This window comes from Genypterus blacodes, unplaced genomic scaffold (genome assembly GCF_046128005.1).
Source record: "Genypterus blacodes isolate CSIRO-AG114 ecotype Tasmania unplaced genomic scaffold, CSIRO-AGI_Gbla_v1 ptg000118l_1, whole genome shotgun sequence".
In the NCBI taxonomy this organism is placed as follows: Eukaryota; Metazoa; Chordata; class Actinopteri; order Ophidiiformes; family Ophidiidae; genus Genypterus; species Genypterus blacodes.
In genome coordinates, this window is record NW_027466921.1 from 736,336 (window position 1) to 759,000 (window position 22,665).

Genomic DNA, 22,665 nt, shown 5'->3' on the forward strand with positions numbered 1-22,665 from the left:
TTTGTAATGATACATGATCATGTGTTGTTCAGTGTCATCTACCATAGTGCAGCATTGCATCTTCTAAAGGCTTTTCTGTGTCTGGTTTGGTTTTATTCATACAGCACAAAAGCCAGCAATCCATGTATCAAAATAATTGAGGGAAATGTTAATTTCTTAACGTGTGCATGTACTGTAGGTGTATGCGTGTAGTCCCTTCACCGAAGAACAGTAGTCAACTGCTGCTTTGTGTGCCTAGATAACAGGACTACTGCATTTTTGCTTTATTTCTATTTATAGGTAAATATACTGCAACATATTTCTGTTGTTGCCTTTTTAAACAGCATTAAATGATGCAGTTGCTCTGCAGGGTTTCCTGATGGGCTGACAAGTAAAAGCACTCCAGCAACAAAAATTAAATACAGATTTTTATTAATTCTAATGAAACACAAGCAAACAATAAAATCAAATTTTCATTAAAAAAATAAACACACAGTCATGGGATTCACTTTGGTTTGCTTTGATTTCTCTTTGATTTCCTGGTTGTTGCAGAGATCAAAGCTTGTGCTGTGGACAGAGAAAATATATATATTATAGAGATAAAATATATTGAGTTTTCCCCCTGAAGACGCTCCCTTCCTTACCGGCTGTGTAACGAGCCTTGGCCTCTGCCAGAGTCTGTTTCACCTCAGAAATGTGAGCAGTGAGACTTTTTATCTTGTTTGTGACGCACTCATCATTTTCCTGTAAATCGGTCCTTTGGTCTCTGAAACATAATGGATGTAAGTGCAGTTTTGTGCTTTTGTGCATTCTCACACACACACACACACACACACACACACACACACACACACACACACACACACACACACACACACACACACACACACACACACACACACACACACACACACACACACACACACACACACACACACACACACACACACACACACACACACACACACACACACAATACCTATCATCAGAGATTTGTCCTTTCAGCTCTTCAGAAAGCTGCTTTTCCTCTTGCAGCAGATGATTCAGTTCTTGCAGCACATCAACAACTTCACTTGTTTCTTTCATCATTACCACTCTCTGTTCAGTTTCTATGGCACTGCAAGTAGAAGCAAGTCTCATTAGAAATTTATGAGCTGCACAAAATCCAAGAGGTGTAAATATGACGCCTCATTACATTTACATCTGGACATTTTTGGTTGTGTGTCAATTATGATATCTTGTAAGGAATAAAAGCTCCTTACGGATGAGTTATAGGTTGATGTCCTAATTTAAAAGAGGATTGCAATTTTACATTTCAAATGAGTGGAGCACAATCTGGGTTGGCAGGCCTTTTGACTTGAATGGACAGATGGTAGATCAATTGGAAAAACAAAAGGTCATCACAGTGCATACCTCTGCCAAGACAAAAATATGTTTATGTCTGATAATACACTACCTGAAAGAGGAAAAACAACAACCATAGTAATAATATAACTTAATTGCTTTATTTGTCATGGTAAATCATAATTATCCGGAGTCAGACAAAAAGGCACAATTTGCCTGTATTAGTAAGGTTACATCTTTATTTCTGTGCCCTTCTAAACTTAACTGCTTTTTGGCAGCATATCGGAAAACATATCTACCCCTAAATCCAGACCAACACCACAATTGAACAACCTTTTCCCTCAGCCATGCCCTGTCCTATGACTATGTTTATCCAAAATCAGATCATAACTATTTCATTGATCCTGCTAATAAACAAACCGACACCTGTGGGCAAATGTTCCTAGTCATTCCTAGGGCCTATGTTCAAGTCAAAGCTATGTTCCCTTAAATGTATTGTGTCTTTAATCTTGTTTGTGCACGATTAGGCTCAAATTACTATATAACCCCATGCAAACACACATTCCAGTCAACTAAATTACACTGATACAGAGCCTGAGACAATTCGACCCTGTGAACACATGAATTACTCTTTCCTGTCCAACAGGGGGCGGTAATGCACCCAAAGGTGTCTTTCATACAGCATTAAAAAGCAAGAAAACGGCTAAATGTAATATTTGTAGTTTATATTTATAGACGCAACATGGACTTTGGAGACACACACAGGTGCTGTAAGCGATACACAGGTTAAAGTTTGTGTTACAAACCCTCCATCGAACCATACGGGACCTGAGCAGCCTCGTTACCATTGTATGGCTTCCTCGTTTAAACGGGATCTCTCCTGGGTCATGTCCTCCACTTTGCGACTGTATTCATCTATGGCGAGCAGCAAATACTTGATTTGCTCCTGGAATTTGACATTAGAGGAGACGTGACGTTAGCACCTAGCATCAGCTGGAGCTAACGGCCACGAGGGAGTGTGGCTCACTTGTTTATATGTAACGTGTCGCTACTTTAAAGCCATTTATCGAATAGTTAACGCTACTTACCTCTGTATTCTTCTGTATTAGTGGACACACAGTCATAATGTCTTGCCAATGACTTTATTATTTATCTTACCGGGGTTTGATGCAGCCCTGCTATGAGCCACCAATCAGGACTATGGGTCTTGCATCTTCCATTGGAGCGTCAGGCTTTAACCTTAGGGTCGAGGGTTCAAGCCCCGGTCAGGGCGGCCTTTTTTTCTCCAGCACAATGAGCTATATAATAATTAGTTGTGATTATACATTTTAAACACATGTTGTTGTTTTTAGAGCGTTACTATCATCTTGAATGAGCAGCATGTCCACCTCTAGTATGTAAGCGCCACTAGAATGAAAACAGCACTCCAGCCATGTGTTTTAGACCTGTGAAGCCTTTAATTGGCCTACACCGATGCTAAACATTAAACCATTGCAGTTAAAGATGGTCATCGAACTGAAGCTGTTATTACAAACGGTGAGACCTCACATTATCCTACTGTTGGAGTTGTTGTTTATGAAAGAATCTAACTAATTAGGGGATTAAACTCACTCACAAACAAATAACAGTGACCCTGTAATTTAGCAGAGATAATCATGGGTGTTTTCTCAGGACAGAGAGAGGGGACGCATATAAAGCTAGGTGTTAGTGCAGGTAAAATAGCATCACTGCAGACCTACCTGGACAGCAGCAATGGAGCGGATTATCCTGGTGTGCATGGTTTCCACCTGTCTCTTGGCTGTAGACGCTCAGGTAACGCTCAGGGACTGGGTTTGGAGTGGGATTGGGATTTTACAACTTTAACAGATTTGGGAGCAACATGCAACTTTCTCTGTTTCTCTTTTCTAGAAATCCTTTTTCGGCATAATAGAGGGCCCCAGAGATTACAAAGGTTGGTCCGGTTTGTGAGAGATCTATAGTTTTGAAATAGTCATGCTGCAGTAAAGAACGATACACTGACTTACATCTCTTCTTTCTAAGAACGTGAGGAGCGTGATGATGGGACTGCAATGGATGAGATCATTAAAGCTAACGAGTTCCAAGGTTGGTTACATGCATTTAACTTGATTTCATCATTTTCAGAGTGGAATGACTAAACCTTCTCTCCTTTCTGTCTCAGCTACCCGGATTATTGATGGCACCACCAGTCTCAGGGAGGGAGACATCGCTGTATCAGCTGGAAGACGCGGCAAAGTCTGCTTTGCCCGGAGCTGCCTCTGGTCTAAATCAGTGGATGGACATGTTTATGTTGCATACAGACTCTCACCTGAGTACAGTAAGTCTTTTAAAGTTATGGACACAAACGCATACAGCACATTATAAAAGAATACTTTTTTAGATCTGTTGACATTACAAGCAATGATGTATACGTCTGTTCTGTCTGAACCAGCTGACATGGAGGAGAAGATGATAAAGAAAGGGATGGAGAACATGGAGAAAGGGACCTGTGTGCGGTTTGTTCCCAGGACTCACCAGCGTGACTACGTTGACATCCAGCCAAAGTCAGGGTGAGAGCTGTTTCATGGAGAATCTGATCCAATTATGTTTCAAAGTGTGAAGCATAATCCTCCTTTGGCAAAAAGAGTTGTTTTGGTGATGAAACATGCATATAACGTCTTTGTCTAGTACTAGCTGAAAATTTTTCAAAACCAGGATGGAACTGGATTTATCACCATTAAGTCAAAAGAATCTTCCAAACATTATCAAATGATCGCTGCTTTGCTCCTCTGTTGCGGTGAAGTAGCCTCTTGCCCAAAATGTGTTCTAATGATATGTGCCATGTCTCTGTGTGTGTGTGTTTATCCAGGTGTTGGTCCTACCTTGGTTCACGCGGTGGAAGACAGACTGTATCTCTCCAAGCCCCGAACTGCATCCGCGTTGGCATTATTGCCCATGAGTTCATGCATGCTCTGGGATTCGTGCACGAGCAGTCGCGCTTTGACCGAGACAACTACGTGACAGTGATGTGGCCAAACATTTGGAGGGGTAATTAAAAAGGAGGGGGAAGTGGAAGGACACTGGGGTGAAAAAAAACCCTGCAGATGGCAAATTGAAGAATAGCTTTGTCAACTTTACTGTGATATAAATTATTGAAAGGCACATTAGATGCAGTATATAGATTTACATGGTGGAACATCATCAGAATTGCCAACGAAATTCAGACACACTGTATGCTCTCAAATCAAGATATATCTTTTCTGATATCCAATAGATCGATTCAGGAACTTTGAGAAATTTAAGACAGACAGTCTGGACCTGCCCTATGACTACTCCTCAATCATGCACTTTGGAATGTAAGTTAAACTAAGTTCAAGATTAAAGATTAGTTTTTTTCTTATTATCTTACACTAACTGTATCTCACATGTGTGTACTGTGTAAATTTAGGTATGCATACTCTCAGGATGGGAAGCCAACTATCATTCCTAAGAACAGCAAGGACATCAAGCTGGGCCAGGCATCCACTCTCAGCCACATTGACAAGATGAAAATCAACAAGATGTATCAGTGTGGTTGGTACCCAACAATACTTGAACATACAGCTAATTAGTAACAATTCTGGCATTTGAGTTGTTGAAATGAAAAATCAAAAGTTTTACATGATCAAGTAATTGTGTAGATGTTGCTTTACGTCACATGTGATTCCGTTTTGTTTCTCTCTTCAGGTGAGAGGGATTACTAACCAAATTGAATTGAACTGTAACAGGAGCTACTGATGGATGATGTGAAATCATTGAAAGCATTTTTTTCAATAAATATTAATTTAATTCTGTAGCAGCAGTTCCTCTGTGTACATGCAATGATCTTTGTTTAAACATGATAAATCCCTGAGAAAGGGAGTGGGCGGGAAAAAGAGTCAGAAGAGAGAGGTTTTCATTCATCACTGAATTAAAGATACAAAGTTCAAGCTATCTTGGTATGAAACAGTAAACTAGTAATCTTATCTTAATCTTACGTATTTGTATTTATAGCACAAAGTCGTTGTGCAGATTATTTATATTAAGGGAGACTCAAAACACTCAAATGAGATGTAGTGTTTGAAATAAGGAAAAAAGACTGAAATAAAATAATCACAACAAAGATAATGTAGATGTAGAGGAGGAGAATGAATTTCTATCTAATGGCAGAGAGGACGAGACACCATGGTAAACAGTTGATAAACAGCCAATGCAAGCGATTATTTCCATGGTCATCACCTTTCAAATTGGAACCTTGATATTAAAGACGGATATTGGAGACGGATTAAATTGTGTTTTTGATATTTACACATATGATATAAATTATTGTTGTCATGACGCTACTAGTTTATCATGAAATCACTGGTTGCCTGCACAGTCAGACACAAATTGATGGTCTGTCAGACGGGGCGGACAGTTATTCTCCCCGTAGCAACTGCTGAGTTGTAACGAATTGGACAGCAAAACACACCTAAGAGTCTAAGAGTCTGATTCCTAAAAGTGCTGATTCTTACACATGGCAAAGTACAGGGCACAGGCCAAGGTCAGCAAGAGGACCACCAGTTAGGGATCTGCAGAGGACTTGAGTTAATTACATACGCTGGATGATGAAGGGTCTCGATCATGATTCATCACTGAACATGTGCCCAATCAGTACGGAGCACAGGAGGAGATGTGGCTATATAGATTCGGGGAAAGTGGAGGAATTCATTTCGGGAGTTTTAGAGAAATCGGTACCAGTCAGACACACAACCATGCACTCCACCATCATTCTCCTGGGTGTCTTGTTTGGCATGCTGACCCAGACGTACTCGCTTCCTGTTCAGGTCAGTAACTCATATTTTAGCTCAAATGTCCCTTTTCATCTTGTCATGCTTTGCTGCCAAATTTGATTGCAATTCACTGTTGGATTGCAGAATTCTACTGGACTACAAGAAGGGAAAGTAAGATTAAAAAGGAAATACTCAGGTGAGCTCTTGTTGTTTTTTTAAATTGACTTAATCATGCATGTTTAAGTTTTTTTAAATGATAATTCAGATTTTTGGGGGAAGAAAGTAAAATGTTTCTACTGCGACTATTTTGTATTTAGATGAAGTCGCAGATCGTGACGAAATGAATGCAATGGACCAGATATTGGAAGTCAACTACAGTAAGTTGACTGTAAATGATACATAATGCTGGGGATTTACAGTTATTTTGCTACATTTTGAACTCAATCAAATTTTTTATGTCTCCAGGGGTGCGAGCCCCCCGGGGACTGACATTCAGAGAGGGAGATATCGCCCAATCTTACATACGGAGTGCTATCACCTGCCCCGGCAACGCCTGTCTGTGGCCTAAATCGGTTGATGGATTTGTTTATGTGCCCTTCATCATGTCCCCAGCCTATGGTATGAATTTGCAGACTTAAAGTAGTTTTTTTTAGAGCTCATACTTTTAGTTGAGCTGACATCATCTTTGCTTGTATTTCGCAATAGACGACATGGACAGAATCACCATAGAAACAGGGATGCAAGATATCTCCAGTGGAACTTGTGTCAAATTTGTTCCACGCACTCATGAAGCCAACTTTCTGGATGTTCAGCCTAGATTTGGGTAAGTGCATGTGGTTTTTACTTGTATTGCCCCTCTCGATTATTTAGACATAGGCTTCATGTGAGGTAATTTTGCATTGTAATGACGCACGTTACTGTGTTATACCTCAAGCTGCTGGTCGTTTCTGGGGCAGACTGGAGGAAGCCAGACTCTGTCGCTGCAAACCCCAGGATGCATGTGGTCAGGAGTGGCTGCTCACGAGTTAATGCACGCTCTCGGATTTGTACATGAACAGTCTCGCTCAGACCGAGATCACCATGTTACGATTGTGTGGAAGAACATCATGCGAGGTTAGGATGAACAATTGCCTCCTGACATGACCTCAGAAAGTCACTGGCTTGTTCTTTTTCTCACCAAATCTCACCAAGTCATTTTGTTTATTTGTGTCTAAACAGAGCAAATGCATAACTTTAGAAAGCATGCGACAAATAACCTCAACAGTCCGTATGACTACAACTCTGTCATGCATTATGGAAGGTGAGTTACTCTTACAGTTGACACAGCAAAGATTTTCCATGTTTTCCTTCCGCATTGCTACATCATATCTATCTGTGTTCACCCTTGATTCAGGTACGCCTTCTCTGAAGATGGCGGACCAACAATCATCCCTAAACCAGATCCCTTCACACCCATTGGCCAGCGGGATGGACCCAGTGCTCTAGATCTCCACAAAATAAACATCCTGTATAGCTGTGGAGGTGACGTTGCAAACCTATACTACCCGTGGCTGATATCTGACTGAGACATGACGTTGTTCACGCAACATGAAGGACTGAATATTCTCTCTACTGTCCAACTGTAGGTGCAATGGAGTAACTGGATCCACAGTGTTTATATATGACCTAAACCAGTTTGCTAATGAATCTGGAGCTTTGCTGCTTTCACAGCTATAGATGAACTGTTTTGGGTCAAACAGTGCTCTCGGGTCAGGCTGAGTAGATTGTATGAGCAACTGAGTAAATGTATTACTCCACTGATGTATTATTATGTATTTTAGTCTGCAGTTTTGTTAATGTCATTTAAAATATAGGAGCAGCAGTTGCATTTGTCCTCTCATAATACTACAAGTATCCTTAAGTTTACACACCGGTTCAGTAGATCAACGCATCAGATCTCTGACTTGTTTTCTGCTTCTGCTCACTTCAAATAAAAATGCAACAGATAAATGAACAAACATACTGTTTATCACATCTTTCTCCGTCTCACTGAAAAAGATGATTGGGGATGGGTTAGACATATGGGGGGGGGGGGGCGCGAATAACTTCTGATCCATATAAGGGGGGCACGAAAGGAAAAGTGGAACCACTGCTCTAAGTAGTAGTCATAGAAAGTACAGAATTCTAGATAAACTAGATTAAACACAAATTAGCCTCTATTGCTTATGGTGGCTGCAAATCTCACATATGCTGAAATATATTGTAAACTTATTTACGCCCATCATATACATACATATATATACTGTATATATGCTTATATATATATAACATAATAACATAATATAAGATAGAGAGAGAGAGGACAAGGACGATTACGGAAAATGAAATGTCCAACATTGTGATATATAATTTATCATGTATATTAATCTTATGTACTCACAACTGTACAGTGAGTGAACGTGCTGCAGTCATTATGAATCTTAGCTGTATATACCATACAATATATTGACAATAGCGTTTATACTGCTATGTCTATTATAGAGAGAGAGAGAGAGAGAGAGAGAGAGAGAGAGAGAGAGAGAGAGAGAGAGAGAGAGAGAGAGAGAGAGAGAGAGAGAGAGAGAGAGAGAGAGAGAGAGAGAGAGAGAGAGAGAGAGAGAGAGAGAGAGAGAGCGAGAGCGAGCGAGCGTTTCTACACAGACATGCGCGTAGAGTGTGATGGGAGGAGCTTAGCTGCCTCACACACAAACACACACGCTCTCTCTCGCACGCACAGGCCGTGTCCGGTTAGCAACATCTCCTTTTGTAAATTACTTACTACTTACTGCTTGTATCAGTAAACATGAGTGATAACGAGAAGGGTTATGCTGAGCGGGTACGTATGGATTCTATGAAGTCTCTTTGTTTGATCCAGAAGTTTGTTCTCGGTTGAATGCAACTAATCCGCTAACACTTCTTTAAGCTAAGGCTAGTTAGCTAGTTTTTAGCCGATTACTAAGCTTAAGCGCGGGATGGTTTCCTCGAAATGAAATGAGAACAAAATGTTAATTGTAGTTAAAATAGCCCACCTTTGTTTTGTAGTAACCTATGTTGTGCTAATATGTGCCAGCTAGCTTGTAGGTGCGCGAGGCCCGGTGCTACATGGTTCATACAGCATAAACAAATACAAAAAGAGTGTTAAATTTGAACCAAAGGGCAACTGCGTGTTAATTGTTTTATATGACAGCTTTTGCTCAATTGTCAACTATTTAAGTCAGTAAGTTCAGAAATTAGCTAGTTGCGTTAAAAAGGCTCGATTAAACCCGCAGAAAGAGTTAGCTAGCTACTTCCGCCAGCTAGGATTAATCGTTGTAGTTGCGAAATTAATCGATTTATATGAGTGAAAATCGCGTCACAACGCCATTTGCAAATTATAATTTGAAATATGATTTTTTTTATTTATTTTAACCTTTTGTTCTTAAATTCCGTTTAGTCAACGCGGAATGCATGTAGTTGACCTCTGCTCGCACTAACTATACTTGAGTTATTCGATTATTTAAAATATTGATTAATCCATCCAAGATAATTATGAATGCATTTATTATGTGATTCAAGAGCAATTCAGCAAATTTGATTGTTTATTTTTAATAAGAGAAAGTCTGTCCGTCTTTATGTGATGTATTCGGTTAGTTCTAAATGTGTTGACTATTATGTTAATTAAATACGTAGTGCTAGATTCTCTTAGTGTGGGTGCAGCATGTTGTCACACAGCCACCACGATGTTGATGTTTAGCATTTGCAATTTCCTCATGCTTGACATGAATGAGCACTCAAGTTTTCACCTCAACCATTTGGGTTTTACTTGCAAGATGAGCCTTTTTATGGTGATTTAAAACTTCCAAATGGCCAGAGTGGCCAGCATGTGCTACTGAGTTGGCTATTCCTGTTCTGATGCTCACTGGCAGGTGCTGCTCACTCCAGTTCTGAGGTGTGACAGATTTGTTTTCAGCAGATTTGAACTTTGGCAACTATTTTGTCTTCGTCTTTGTACTTCAAGGCACATATCAGCACATGCGGCACATATAGACAAAATGTTCGATAACTAGATGAACTAATACCACAATAGACAAGAATTGTCATTATTCCAAAACATTATCTGCCTCATTATACAATAGTTGCATGCTCAGGCTGATTTGAAAGAAACCCAGCAATGCATCAAAACCAGTTTAAAGCCACCTGGCATTTAAAGTACAGAAACAGGTTTAGGGCATACATTTGATAATTTGACTCGACAACACGTGGCGGCTTGTTTTATTTCCGAAAGAATCATTGTCATCCTAGGGACATCTGCGTCATTATGATAGCTCAAACTATTTCAAACTATTCATCAATCTGACTTCACTTACTATCTACATCTTGTTGAAGATTGGCTCCCAATATGCAAGTATGTACAAATGACCTGGTGACATCTTGAGTTGGTTAATGCGACATTAGTGTCAACAAAGTGTGTTGTGTTTGAAATATTATATCATATTAATATACTTTTTGTGGGACTTGTGAATTTGATTTTTAATTAGATTCCTTGGTTTTGCAAAGATTGTAAAGCTTTAGCAGACACTTGCCAGATGTTGTGTACCTAAAAAAGGCAAAATAATGAACTAAACATACATTCCTTTATTGTTGACCATTTTATGGTGTAAAGTAACCTTTTAAAATTTTGTTTCTGTACAGGAATTTTTAAATGAACTTTGCTATGTACACACGTTGGCATGGTGGTCTATGTAAAACCACTGAAATCTACATGTATTACATAACCTTATATATTTTTGCATAATGTGCTCTTAAACATTCCGATGCTTGTCAATAAGATCATGAAAAGTCTAATGAGGGTGCAGATATAATTGTAGTCATATATTCTTCATCCTTTCTTTTTCATAAAGGTAAAGGTTGGACGAAGAAAAATGCGGAAGAACCACTTTATATTGAATAATAAGAAGCGCAGATGTGACGCTGAATTTGTCAATGCATGCTAAAACATGAGGAGGGAAGAAGTGTGTCAGTGTGAGATGGGGGAAGTAAGAAGAAGTAGGACATTTGAAGAAAGAAGAATAATGTGAAGTAATGAAGTTAAGCAAGTTATCTGGATAAGGTCACTGCGCTAAGTAAACTTCTGGTCTGTTTGTCTAATGCGTGCATGTTTCTTGAATACAACATACATTTAACATGACACACACTTTTTCATACATTTGCACATTTTTTTAAGCCTTACTGTCTACTACTCAAGGCTACACAAAGCAAAATTGATCTACATTGCAAAAGCCAGAATTATATTTCAAGGCAGTGTGTCATGTGATGACGCTCATAAGAGTTGTGTGGGTGTGTGTGTGGTCCTTCCAGGCGTCTCGCTCTGCGTCCAGGAGCTCCCGGGGTGGGGGGAAGGTAACGAGCCGCTCACCGGCCCACTCACCCGCCGGCTCCAAAGAGGGTTCCCGCCAATCCCGCTCCAAATCCAGGTCCCGTTCCAGGTCTAAATCTGGGTATGTGACAATTTGTTGTTTGGAATAGAGACGTAGATACCATTTGATTTCCAGGCTCGACTATTGACCATGGAACCAATATGAATATGTGCTTTCGTCTCTTATACAGGTCCCACTCTCACCGTGGGTCACGCCGACACTACAGTCGGTCCGGCTCCCGCTCTAGGTCCTATCGCCGCCGTTCTCACAGCAGGTCCTATAGCGGAGAGCGTAGGAGGCAGAGCCACAGCCGCTCGCCCATGTCCAACCGCCGCAGGCACATTGGAAACCGGGTAAGAAGGGTGACAGCTTGGATATTGGGTGAAACTCAATATGTGCATAGCCTTAACAGTTTAATACTCATTCACAGTGTATGAAGGTTTTTATTTTTGGTTAACATTTTTTTTTTATTTTAATTTTTTGTATTCACAGGCAAATCCTGATCCAAACTGTTGTCTAGGAGTGTTCGGCCTGAGCTTGTACACCACAGAGAGAGACCTGAGAGATGTGTTCACGAAATACGGACCCCTGGCTGACGTGTCTATCGTCTATGACCAACAGTCAAGACGCTCCAGGGGTTTCGCTTTCGTTTACTTTGAGAACACAGGGGACGCCAAAGAGGTATGAGGGATACGGGTTGGACGCAGATCAGGGATACTTGGGGAGCGTTTGTGCTGGTTCTCCAGAAATGATTTGGGGTGTTTTTTCACACTCAGGCGAAGGATCGAGCCAATGGCATGGAGCTGGAGGGTCGTAGAATCAGAGTGGACTTCTCCCTCACTAAAAGAGCTCACACCCCAACACCAGGAATTTACATGGGCCGGCCCACATAGTACGTTGTCCAAGAATGCACTGGTGTAACTTGTTTATCTGTTATAGTAATGCGCTGATGTGCTTCTGCTGTTTGTTGTATATGCTTGTGACAAAAGTCCAACCTCTGTGTTGTCTTCCTGTGCAGTGGTGGTGGCGGCGGAGGAGGAGGTGGTCCCAGTGGCCCGCGCCGCCATTCACGCGACTATGACCGCGGTTATGATCGAGGCTATGACAGAGGAGGCTACGACCGCTATGACGACAGGGACTGCTACAGATCATACAGGTGACTTTCATTCTAGACAGGAAGTGTGTATAATTGGAATATGGAAGACCTTTGGTTTCAGTTGTTAGTTTTGTCCTGTAGCCTTGAGCTTTTTCCAAAAAAAAAGGAAAAATGTAATGCTTTATCTGGTTTTGCTCTAGAAGGCGATCTCCTTCACCCTACTACAGAGGAGCTTACAGGTCTCGCTCCAGATCGCGCTCCTATTCTCCCCGTAAGTCCTCTTTCATTTGAATTGATGGAACCGTTTCAGCAGGCTGCACTGTTGTTTGACATACTGTCTTGTTTCTCAGGTCGTTATTGAACACCGTTGTGACAGTCACAGCCACCTCCCAAGCAGAGAGGAACTTTGGGAAAAGGATTTTCTTAAGGTGTCGATCAAACGTTTGTTAGCTAGTGTACACGACGGTATGTGTTGTGTGTATCGGGGTCGAGCTATATAGCCGTGTCTGCTGACACGACTTGAGCCAACCCTGTTTTAATTTGAAGTGTATAGGCAAACTGTGCCGTACATGGAATTTTTTTTTATCCAACTATTGAGTGTAACCTTCATCTCGTATGAAATTAAAGGAAGAAGCTTTTTTTCTCTTCGACTTATCTCCATCTTTATATTCTTCTACATTGTTAGGCTGTTGGTTTTGGCGAGGCTTTCCAAATTCGGACAACATTACTTACCTCGGTGGCATTTGCTGAAATAGTGATTTCCTGTGTTTAAAATATAAAATCTATTTGCACGACTTGTCTTCTGTATTTGTCCTTTTCATGCACGGAATGATGGGAGGACAAAGCCTGAGATGCTAAACTGGATGAAAACGATGGATGCTGATTTGGACATTTATTGCCGGGGTAACTGCATGAGTGTGTCTGTGACAACCCAAGGTGTCTTTATAGAGAAAGTAATGCTAAGCAGGATATTACTAGTTTACTATATCAGTTTATTATACAGTATAATGATATTTTGTAGCTTACGTGTCAACATATTTGAATCAGTTGATTAGGCATTCAACTAAAAAGGAAACATCTTTGAATTGGTGTCTACTTAATGAGTTAGCATGGTTAAATCAGTTTAGTTTATCCATGACACTTTTCTAAGCTGTATGTCGCCATGTAGTGTAGCAAAGTGCAGATTAAAGGACAACATCGACCCCTACTGGTCACCACTAAACTCCCAACTGGTCCTGGGGTCTGTAAAAAACACTGACTGATAAGGCTACTGGGGTTCCATGTTTTGCTTTGGACCAGTTTAATCCTTTATTAATGCATTAGAATAAATGTTGAATAACAGTGAGATAGCATCATGTTAAAGTATTGGCTGTATCACATTCAGTCCATTTAATAGTTAATTACTACACTAACGTTTTTATGTATGTTGTTGAATTTCTTCGTACTATGGGAGCTTTAATGAAGTAGTTTATGAAGTTGCACATTTTTGCTTGAGAATATTTCCCTTTTGAAAGCAGGCAGTGGAAGTCTCCTAATCAACACAGACAGTCTGCAGGTGAATGCACTTTGCTACTTCACACTTTGGTTTATTGTACATTATAAAAGAATTCTATGGCGTTGTTTATGAACCATATTTCTTCATACAGTTGGACAGGCCTTCAAATTCACCTTATCTTTGAATTGTTTCATTTGTTACATTTACAGTAAACAAGTGCTTTACACGGGGCCTAAAGACTTAAAAAAAACTTAAGTTATTAAAAGAATTGAATATTTAAAATTGTAATAATTGAAATATTGCAAATTGTGAGAATGCTGACGCTGACCTTTACAGGGTAGAATTGTAGGTGATTATTTTATGAACAGGACACTGATTTAACTAGGCAGATTTTATATAGGGCAGTGTGAACAAATTCTTTGCTGTATCATAATGTAAGTCTACTACTTGTAACTGCAAAGGAGTAGCAGAACTCAGGTGTGAATGAACCCGATCTGTCAGCAGCACTGTTAAAGAGCTGCTTTGTAAATAAGCAACACCTTGGACGTTCCTCCTCTGCTCACACTTGGATGTAAACAACAGGCTGCAAGTCGCCTCTGCTGCTGGCACTGCGTACAGCAGTAGGGTGGCAGTAATGCTCCAAGGAACAGGCTCAAGTCTCGCAACCAGCAGCAGCAGCAGCAGAGCAGAGACTCCAACTGAAGGACTGCGAGGCTCCTCCCCCCCTCCTGACTGCCACAGAGCTACACATCCATGAAGCAGCACTGCAGCCTGTCCCCTCACCATGAAGCCTGTCCCCTCTCCATGAAGCCTGTCCTCTCGCCGTGCTGCCGCTGCTCCACCGGGAGTCCTCACAGCAGAACACTCGGTATTGTTTCACTGCCATGTGACTTGAAGAGAGCACACACACACCTACATACACAAGGATGTAGCATAGACTGAGGCCCATCCTCCTCCCCCTCCCCCTTCTCCAGGAACCCCTCCTCATCAATTGATATAATCTATATGATGTAAAAAGGAAAGCATCATTTATTATTACACTTTAAGACTTAACAGCAAAATATATAAACAATATAGTAATTCAGAAGTGCAAAGAAAAGACTGTTTCACTTTCTATTTGCCACCCATTTACACTCTTCTGTGTGTAATTCTGACTGAATGCTACAAAGATTACAAACCTTTTCCATTGTGTGTTTTTATAAGACGGTAACTTAGTGAAAGTAGGACGCAGGGTTTGTAGCCTCTGTCTGCTCATATTGACATTGTCATAAAAATAAAAAGTAATCCAAACTGGGGCTCTAGCACGCTGTACACTCAAGACAAATTCATTGACGAAGACTTAATTCCTCTTCCACATGTCAATCCTCCATCCTACAAGCCAAAGCCTCGGCTCTGATCCTCCTGTTGTAAAGTAGCCCATGTGCCCGCTGTGGCCCAGCCCTTAGCACGGCTCACCCATACCATAATGCATCTGTACACACACATAGAGAGAGAGAGAGAGAGAGAGAGACAGCAGTGATCCGGCCCACATGCACCTCCAAACATTTTTTTTCTGATATTTTAAGGCAGATTGTATTTAGAGGCGGCGCTTGTTGGAGCGTCGTAACGACACTTTTTTTTTTTTTTTTTCAATCCCTGTTAAAAGAGTTTGACCAGGGGCAGAGTTGGTGCTGGGGGGTCGCCTAGCCGTGTGTTTTCCTGGGGGGTATAAATTGCTGTGGTTTCTCCAGCAGATTTTTTCTATTTTATTTTTAATTTAATTTTTATTTTTCTACTTCTCTTTGAGTATCTCCTCTCCACATCTGACACCACATCGAGATTTTCCCCTCTTCCAGATCATGAACAAACTATATGTCGGGAATCTAAGTCCTTCGGTCACTGTCGAGGACTTGAAGCAGCTCTTCGGGGAGAGGAAGCTGCCAGTGGCCGACCAGGTCCTACTGAAACCCGGCTATGCTTTCGTGGACTTGCCCGACCAGAACTGGGCCAGAAAGGCTATTGAGATTCTTTCTGGTAAGTGAGGGGGTTTTGATCGCTATACACGGATGGTGAGATGCTGTTGTGACAGGGAACAAAAAAAAAATCCACGACGAGTCAGATTTAGCTGTGGACAGGTTTCTACAAAAAAACAAAACAATAGCTCGAATCCCATAAATGTGCAATCTTGAATGATTTGCCCGAGCTTGTGTTTGTTACTCGGGACAGCGTGTTTGTTGGGGCTTTGCGATCACATCAGCGGTGCCATCAGAGTTGAGATGAGCGCCTCAGTCATGCACGATCCAACACAAATCGGCTCAATGATCGATCACAGGACACACTCGGGGCTTTAGTGCCAGTTCGCCCGAAGAAAACAACACCCGACTTAACGCAATTAAAGCGCGTAATAAGCTATATTTCGGGGATTCCGATGGTGCGGGGCGCTACTTTGCAATCACCCGCTGGAATGTATGGGATGGTCTGATGGTTCGGGTAGGCATAATTATTTTTCACTTATTTTTTATCTTGATTTTATTGAAGAGCGCAGAGCGAAGGGAGCGGCCCAAACGCGTCGGATCCCGGTTCCTGTGATGTCTGGCTATGTTTTTACGAGGTGTCGTGGAGGTGGGTGACGGGGGTCCGGAGGAAAGAGCTCATAAACAGGTAGCTGAGGGGGGACGAGGTGAGACGCTAATTCCGTGCTGCGCCAGGCCACTCATACAACATCATAGTAGCGACGCTCGGCTCGCGTTACGCTACTTTCCGCTTTAAAAAAAACACGCACAACAGCGGGTATGAAGGTTCGAAATCCCCTCAGCTACACGTTACAGATTACAACCGTTCTCCTCTCCCCTTTGATCTCGCATTCTTCTTAACGCAGAAGGACACAAACACCCCTCAGTGCGAATGTGTGAGGGTTTGTGGGAGTGGAAAGCATGGCTGCCCGTCTCTCCCCCCAAATACTATAGAAACTTATCATGCTGCATTTTTTTTGGCGCCGTTTCTACCTCATTTGTAACCCAGAAAAAAGTCCTAAAGTGAAGATCGAACCCCGATCTCGGCCGGGTTCGAACACTCCTCGGGACGCGTTTACGGACCCGTGTGTATTGGAGGGACACGCTTGCTTATTGAATGGGGAGGCACCTACTTACTCCTGATCCCGTGTTGCTGCAGGCCTGCCGGTCATGTCAGCCTGCATTGTTTCATTATACACACCAGCTCTTGTTACATTATTCCAATTCTCGTCCCTTTTCACAGGTAAAGCGGAATTGCACGGGAAAGTCATAGAGGTAGACTACTCTGTTCCCAAAAAGCTAAGGTAGGACTGGAATGATGTATACACGCATAACACACACATACACGTATACACACTCGTACACACACGCACGGGCTGTGACCTGTGGGACATACAGAAAGATTTGTGTCATTCTTGGGCTCCAGTGTGTCATTGTAACCTGTGTTGTAAAAAAATGTGATATATGGTGGATTTAGTGTTGTTCTTACACACACACATCAATCATTTCCGCATTTATTCACGTTAATAAACGCACACACACGCTGTAAATCCTCTTACAAAGCGCATGACCGAGCCTCTTATAGGCTCTTATGACAACTTTACACTATAGGCTGCGTTTTTGTTGTTTTTAGCCCCCAAGGCGATTTCTTTCCAATGTGGAGAGAAAGTTTGAGTCCATTATTGACTATAACACTGCAATACACGATGAGTTGCATACTAATCAAGCCTTTGCGTGAGTGAGATGGCGTGTATGTACTGTATGTATGCATGTGTGTGTGTATGTGTGAAGAGAGAGACATGTTAGGTAGTGAAGGATCCAAACAGAAAGTCCTCAACCACAGCACCCCTTTTTCAGGCAGCACGTTTCCAATAATGACGTGTCCCTGAATTAATAACGAGCCCTAATTAGTTTTTTCCGATGATCTGAGCGTGCGCGCGTATGTGTGTGTGTGATGGATTATGGAGCCTAAACCCGTTCAGCACACACACATACACACATACAGACCCGCCTGGTTTCCTTACATTGTACTCGGGTGTGGCGACAGAGGCGATTGCGTGATAACAACAAAAAAGAAGGTAAATATTCAAGCTGTATTGGAGGAACACGTGACCAGGACCGCCTCCATTCCAGCTTTTGATCGCTTTGATCACCGATATAAACACAAGCCAATGTGAAATAATCGATATCCTACGTAGTTGGTTTGTCGCGAATGTGTTTTAGTTGTGATTTGCGGGTTTTAAAACACGGAGCTTCCTTCCAGGCGCAACATGGAGTCAGGCTGCGCCACTCCCCTGCATGTTAGGCCGCGATCGTGCTTGGAAGAGGCGCAGAATGGCTGCCACGGTGGCCCTGCCTGCACCACACACACATACACACACACACGGCTATAGGGGAGGGAGAATCACATGAAGCCCCGCGTCCATACATGTGCCTGCATGTGTCCGATCAGCACGTTATAGGCTGCTGGAGCCCTCACGTCACGGGGGGAGGAAAGGCCCCTCTGCTTGTGTGTGTGTGAGTGCTTATGGCGCTTACAGGTAGTCAAACACGGGGTAGAATCACGGTGCAGAGACGTCAGGGGCCTGTGTGTACATGGAGGGGCAGTATGAAGGACTGTTACCCCCCAGAAAACAGTATTTGTTGAAGTATTCTGTGATCACGTGTTTGTGGAATGAGTCCTGAGTGCTCCTGTGTTGTTTTGGGAATACCTCACTTATGCTCATTAGAAGTCATTACAGTGCTTCAAAGCTTTGATTTTGTCCCCCCAGTTTAGGATATAATTGATTTAATTTTTAGAAGGCAGTTTTTGTTCAGTATTCTGCTCTTTTTCTATATTTAAGTCAACTAAAGCTTATAATAGTAAAACATTTTGCGTTCCTAATATTTCATCAAAATATGAACTCACATGTTAGTAATATTAATACAGATGCTTTTTGGTGGCTTTGATGTGAAATATGCGTCTTTATTGCGAGGATTCAGTGTGTTGGCGATCAGTCTGCAGGCCTGCTGCGTTGATTGTCTTGTTTATTTGTGTTTGTTGTCATACTGTTGCGTTCCAGTGTCATTTTGCTGTGTGTGTATCCGCTGTCCTACTGTGCATTGTTGGATGATCTATTTAAAGTCTCTAATTTTAGCTTTAAAAATTAGAGATTACATATGTTACTGTTAAAATCTATATCATTCGCTAAGGACTTTATGTTGTTAATTAATAAGTCCTTTGAATATCTGATATCACTAATATATAAATTGCTATTTGTGATTATTTAGTGTAATCTTATTTCAATTACATACATTTTACAATCAGAAATTCTAAACAGCTTCAAATGCATCATGTTTGACTGTATTTAATTTTAAAATGAGTAAATGTGTCTTGTAATATGCAGAATAATTAGCTGCACATTATCCATTATCTTTCACTAAGATTGTATCCTATTATTGTAATTATTCACACTAAAATGGATTAATTTCATCACTTAAAGACAACTGCGCTATTATAATAGTATCTGTTAGCTTTTACAGATTAAACTCGGCTAGAATCTGTTATTTGAAACAGATTTGAATATTTTCACGTCAGTCTGTGAACCTTTAATGTTTGTCTTTGGGAAACGTGGAATGGAAACGTTGTAATCACATCGGCTTGTTTCTTAGTTCTAAAACTCATTTCAAAACTGTTTTGATCATTTGGCATTTTTGAAATAATCAATACTAGACAAAACATTAAAGGCTACAGAAAAATACACCAACCCATTAGTGAAACATCTGCGTAGATTGGTTATTATTAAATCCAAATTTAAATAAACTCAATTTTCACAGAAGAATGAAACCGACTATAGCAGTGAAATTAAAGTTTCTCATTCAAGCATAAACATTCTTGATGCATTTTTCTATCATCTCAGTCATGTTGAGCTGTGATTTATGCTGCTGTCGCAAATCAAAAACTGTGTAAATGATTTTTTATTTTCAGTTTACTGTTAGATCTCCTATGACACATTTATTTGATTAAATCTTTCATTTCTTCAGCCTCTAAGGACATTTGTTGGTCTTTGATGTTTATAGATGTCGTCGCTTCATTAATTCTATGCAGTGGTGACTTACAGAGGAACAGGTGAAGGTGTGGTGGTGATAAAGTGTAATGAGAGTTCACACACACACACACACACACACCAGTGACACACATTTAAGACATTGTTATTGTGGGACAAACAAAGGTGGGCTCCTGTATTTTATAGTTTATTTACTTTGTTACAGTACGAGACAAAACCAGATTGTCTGGTTTAGATTACTTCCCTAGACCTTTACGTCAAACAGCTTCACACCAATGTCAACAAGTGTAACACGCAAGATTTAAGGAAACATAATGACTAACTGTTGTTTTACACGTCAGCAGGTTGCATCACTTTAAAGGCAAGTTTAGAGGTCAGCCATTGATGAAAGGAGATATATGTTGAATTAGAGCTAAAACGATTAATACCACTATTTCATCCCAAAAAGGAAACGACACAACCTGGGTGTAAACACCTGCATTGCACCACAGTGCTCGTGCAGATGTGTGTTAGGTTTGTCAGTGCACACTGAGTCATAACAGCGCAATACGATAGCCATCAGTTGATCCACTCTGAATCCATTAATACTCCCCAGTTGATCCTGGGTACAGGGGAGCTCTCCAAATCAGGCACCGGTTTTGTCTGGACCCATGGCAGAATGTGCACTGCTCCTCTCTAAGCCACATCCGCTGCACCCTCCTCTTCCTCCTCCCGACTCTCAGTGTTTCCCCCCTTCACCTGTCTGCATGCAAAGCACCTCACCCTGTGTGCTGTGTGGACTGAAGGGCTCTACACGCCCGAGGTGTCCTTTAAGCATATTCGTTTCCTGTCCTAAAGACATCCGCCGTTGTCTGTTTAAATAATGTCTCGCTTCAGGCTTTAGGCTCACAACGGTGGTTGTTGGGGTGAATCTGATATTTCTAGAACATTAGATCCGTCATACAGAGACGTAAATCAGACTTAAATCAGCAGGATTCTATGGAGTAATAGTTATCACCAATCACCTAGGTTTGTATTAGTCTCTTCTTCTGCACCGTAGAAGCATTTCAGAATCCCCTTTTTTAACGTTTTCACTAAAGCCAGGTCCTATTTGTCTCTCTGAGTGATATCAGACTTGCTCGTGCAACAGGGTGCACACGGTGATGGAGCGACAGGATTAGATGTGAGGGAATTGTAAATTCGCGGCGCGTCTCTCAGACCTGTGGAATGGCTCTTTGAAGCTCTTTCAGATGGAATCTCCTTTCACACACGCTGCTGGCATGTACACCTCAGAGCAGCTCCTCTGCGAGCTGTCACACCGGCACCCCGCTTGACGGTGACTAATATGTTACGGCAGGACGAAAACACCCGCTGCGACCGGGAACGTTGCTGCGGCGTGGTGGTGAGGAAGACGTTGCCAGGTTGTGAAGAAGTTCTCAGGTGTCACTTTTTGTACAGTAAATGTCTGCTGGTCGCCTTTTAAACGCCCTCTTACTCGCCTGCAGATGAGAAACACAAAGGAGGCCATTTTTGTTTAAGTCTCAACATGGAATATTTGTTGTGGGTTTGTCTACGTCGGCCATTGTTTTCCCCCTCCTCCCCTTTCCTATTTAAAAAGGAAGGAGCGCCATTGTTTACACCGCTTCTTACACTATTCTAAGATTAAGATTTGAGAATCCTGTAGGGTTGATAAATTGCTGGAATTGTAATGGCAGTGCATGTGAATATTTCATGAATATTAAATCATTATTATGTGTAGTGCAGTTTGCGCCATGTTCTTTTAGAGGAAGTCATTTGTGGAACAGCTGCTTTGTCTCTTTCTGTCTTTCCATTTCTACGTCCCCCTGTTTTTCATCCCGTCCCCTCCCTTATGTCTGTGTGTGTGTGTGTGTGTGTGTGTGTGTGTGTGTGAGAGGGGTGGGGAGTGGTCTGAGCAAATGTAGATATGTTGACGCGCACGAGGAAGACACAGGCGAGACAGAGAGGCTGTGGCGGATCCCAGCTGACATAATGCCGGATGTGGGGTTTAGTGTTTCCCGTGCTGTTTCTGGTGGGCGCGCAGGCGTGTGTATCCGTGGACGGCAGGGCAGCTGAGATGCACAGCAGGTGGCAGAGGCTCACACAGGCGCACCCCAACCTTGTCCCCCATCAACACCGTATAACCCACGATGACTGTGGAACTTTAGAACTCTGACGGGTTTCGAACAGGTGAAATGAATATGACGCAAAGTTCCGGAGAGCCAATCGTGGCGGCGCGTGAAGTGAGTTGGCGCCCGCTGTGCTCCGCCGCAGCCAATGGCATGCGAGTAAGGATGGAGGTGTGGATTTGAGGTTCATGAAGAGGCGCTGTAGCACTGATTTAGAACCCCAAGTCAGGAATGCTGTTGGCCTAAAGCTCCACTTGATCTCTTCTTTCAAATCTTAATCCATCGCCATTACTCACATTACATCTTCAGCCCTTTGCTCCTGTGGACTTTGGTGTAGGAATGGCCATATTTGGTGCAATTATGATATAACATGCATACACACGTATA

General features: G+C 41.8%; 4 protein-coding genes and 1 long non-coding RNA gene across 11 annotated transcripts in view; 4 read left to right on the top strand and 1 right to left on the bottom strand.

Annotated features, from left to right (window-relative positions):
• Nucleotides 1-468: 468 nt before the first annotated feature.
• On the bottom strand, nucleotides 469-2,528 carry LOC143009932 (uncharacterized). The gene is made up of 5 exons (XR_012964742.1): nucleotides 2,412-2,528; nucleotides 2,169-2,269; nucleotides 959-1,096; nucleotides 624-745; nucleotides 469-546 (listed from the first exon to the last, which is right to left on the bottom strand). It is a non-coding gene; the product is annotated as an uncharacterized LOC143009932 (long non-coding RNA).
• A 547-nt stretch (nucleotides 2,529-3,075) lies between these two features.
• hce2l2 (high choriolytic enzyme 2-like 2) lies at nucleotides 3,076-5,102 on the top strand. The gene is made up of 9 exons (XM_076161970.1): nucleotides 3,076-3,153; nucleotides 3,256-3,274; nucleotides 3,364-3,426; nucleotides 3,503-3,658; nucleotides 3,773-3,890; nucleotides 4,190-4,368; nucleotides 4,595-4,676; nucleotides 4,769-4,893; nucleotides 5,047-5,102. Exons 1-9 carry the CDS (start codon nucleotides 3,076-3,078, stop codon nucleotides 5,061-5,063), a joined length of 837 nt encoding a protein of 278 aa, XP_076018085.1. The 3' UTR covers nucleotides 5,064-5,102.
• Nucleotides 5,103-6,092: 990 nt separating this feature from the next.
• Nucleotides 6,093-8,032, top strand: hce2l1 (high choriolytic enzyme 2-like 1). Its single transcript, XM_076161969.1, has 8 exons — nucleotides 6,093-6,164; nucleotides 6,255-6,306; nucleotides 6,428-6,487; nucleotides 6,576-6,728; nucleotides 6,816-6,933; nucleotides 7,045-7,223; nucleotides 7,329-7,410; nucleotides 7,504-8,032. The coding sequence occupies exons 1-8, from the start codon at nucleotides 6,093-6,095 to the stop codon at nucleotides 7,673-7,675; spliced, it is 888 nt and encodes a 295-aa protein (XP_076018084.1). The 3' UTR covers nucleotides 7,676-8,032.
• A 779-nt stretch (nucleotides 8,033-8,811) lies between these two features.
• On the top strand, nucleotides 8,812-13,270 carry tra2b (transformer 2 beta homolog). Of its 6 annotated transcripts, none has more exons than XM_076161967.1 (8): nucleotides 8,812-8,964; nucleotides 11,466-11,605; nucleotides 11,715-11,886; nucleotides 12,017-12,205; nucleotides 12,301-12,416; nucleotides 12,543-12,680; nucleotides 12,821-12,891; nucleotides 12,971-13,270. In XM_076161967.1, the coding sequence occupies exons 1-8, from the start codon at nucleotides 8,932-8,934 to the stop codon at nucleotides 12,979-12,981; spliced, it is 870 nt and encodes a 289-aa protein (XP_076018082.1). In that variant the 5' UTR covers nucleotides 8,812-8,931; the 3' UTR covers nucleotides 12,982-13,270. The 6 variants fall into 6 exon arrangements, with proteins under 6 accessions (XP_076018082.1, XP_076018083.1, XP_076018077.1 ...); XM_076161968.1 differs by having other exon boundaries at nucleotides 11,715-11,877; XM_076161962.1 differs by lacking the exon at nucleotides 8,812-8,964 and having other exon boundaries at nucleotides 11,248-11,605.
• A 2,466-nt stretch (nucleotides 13,271-15,736) lies between these two features.
• Nucleotides 15,737-22,665, top strand: part of igf2bp2a (insulin-like growth factor 2 mRNA binding protein 2a) — a 42,680-nt gene continuing 35,751 nt past the window's right edge. For both annotated transcript variants that reach the window (XM_076161908.1, XM_076161909.1), the window contains exons 1-2: nucleotides 15,737-16,128; nucleotides 17,350-17,410. In XM_076161908.1, coding sequence (XP_076018023.1) covers nucleotides 15,954-16,128; nucleotides 17,350-17,410 — 236 coding nt within the window. In that variant the 5' untranslated portion in view covers nucleotides 15,737-15,953. The remainder of the gene's footprint in view (nucleotides 16,129-17,349; nucleotides 17,411-22,665) is intronic.

What these genes read in the sequence shown, in the direction of transcription:
- hce2l2 (XM_076161970.1), top strand. Translation starts at nt 3,076, where the DNA reads ATGGAGCGGATTATCCTGGTGTGCATGGTTTCCACCTGTCTCTTGGCT. An exon ending in CAGACTCTCACCTGAGTACA is followed by an intron (nt 3,659 to 3,772) that starts GTAAGTCTTTTA and finishes TGTCTGAACCAG; the next exon opens with CTGACATGGAGGAGAAGATG. An exon ending in TCAATCATGCACTTTGGAAT is followed by an intron (nt 4,677 to 4,768) that starts GTAAGTTAAACT and finishes GTGTAAATTTAG; the next exon opens with GTATGCATACTCTCAGGATG.
- hce2l1 (XM_076161969.1), top strand. Translation starts at nt 6,093, where the DNA reads ATGCACTCCACCATCATTCTCCTGGGTGTCTTGTTTGGCATGCTGACC. An exon ending in GATATTGGAAGTCAACTACA is followed by an intron (nt 6,488 to 6,575) that starts GTAAGTTGACTG and finishes TTATGTCTCCAG; the next exon opens with GGGTGCGAGCCCCCCGGGGA. An exon ending in GTGGAAGAACATCATGCGAG is followed by an intron (nt 7,224 to 7,328) that starts GTTAGGATGAAC and finishes GTGTCTAAACAG; the next exon opens with AGCAAATGCATAACTTTAGA.
- tra2b (XM_076161962.1), top strand. Translation starts at nt 11,421, where the DNA reads ATGACGCTCATAAGAGTTGTGTGGGTGTGTGTGTGGTCCTTCCAGGCG. An exon ending in CGTTCCAGGTCTAAATCTGG is followed by an intron (nt 11,606 to 11,714) that starts GTATGTGACAAT and finishes TCTCTTATACAG; the next exon opens with GTCCCACTCTCACCGTGGGT. An exon ending in TACATGGGCCGGCCCACATA is followed by an intron (nt 12,417 to 12,542) that starts GTACGTTGTCCA and finishes CTTCCTGTGCAG; the next exon opens with TGGTGGTGGCGGCGGAGGAG.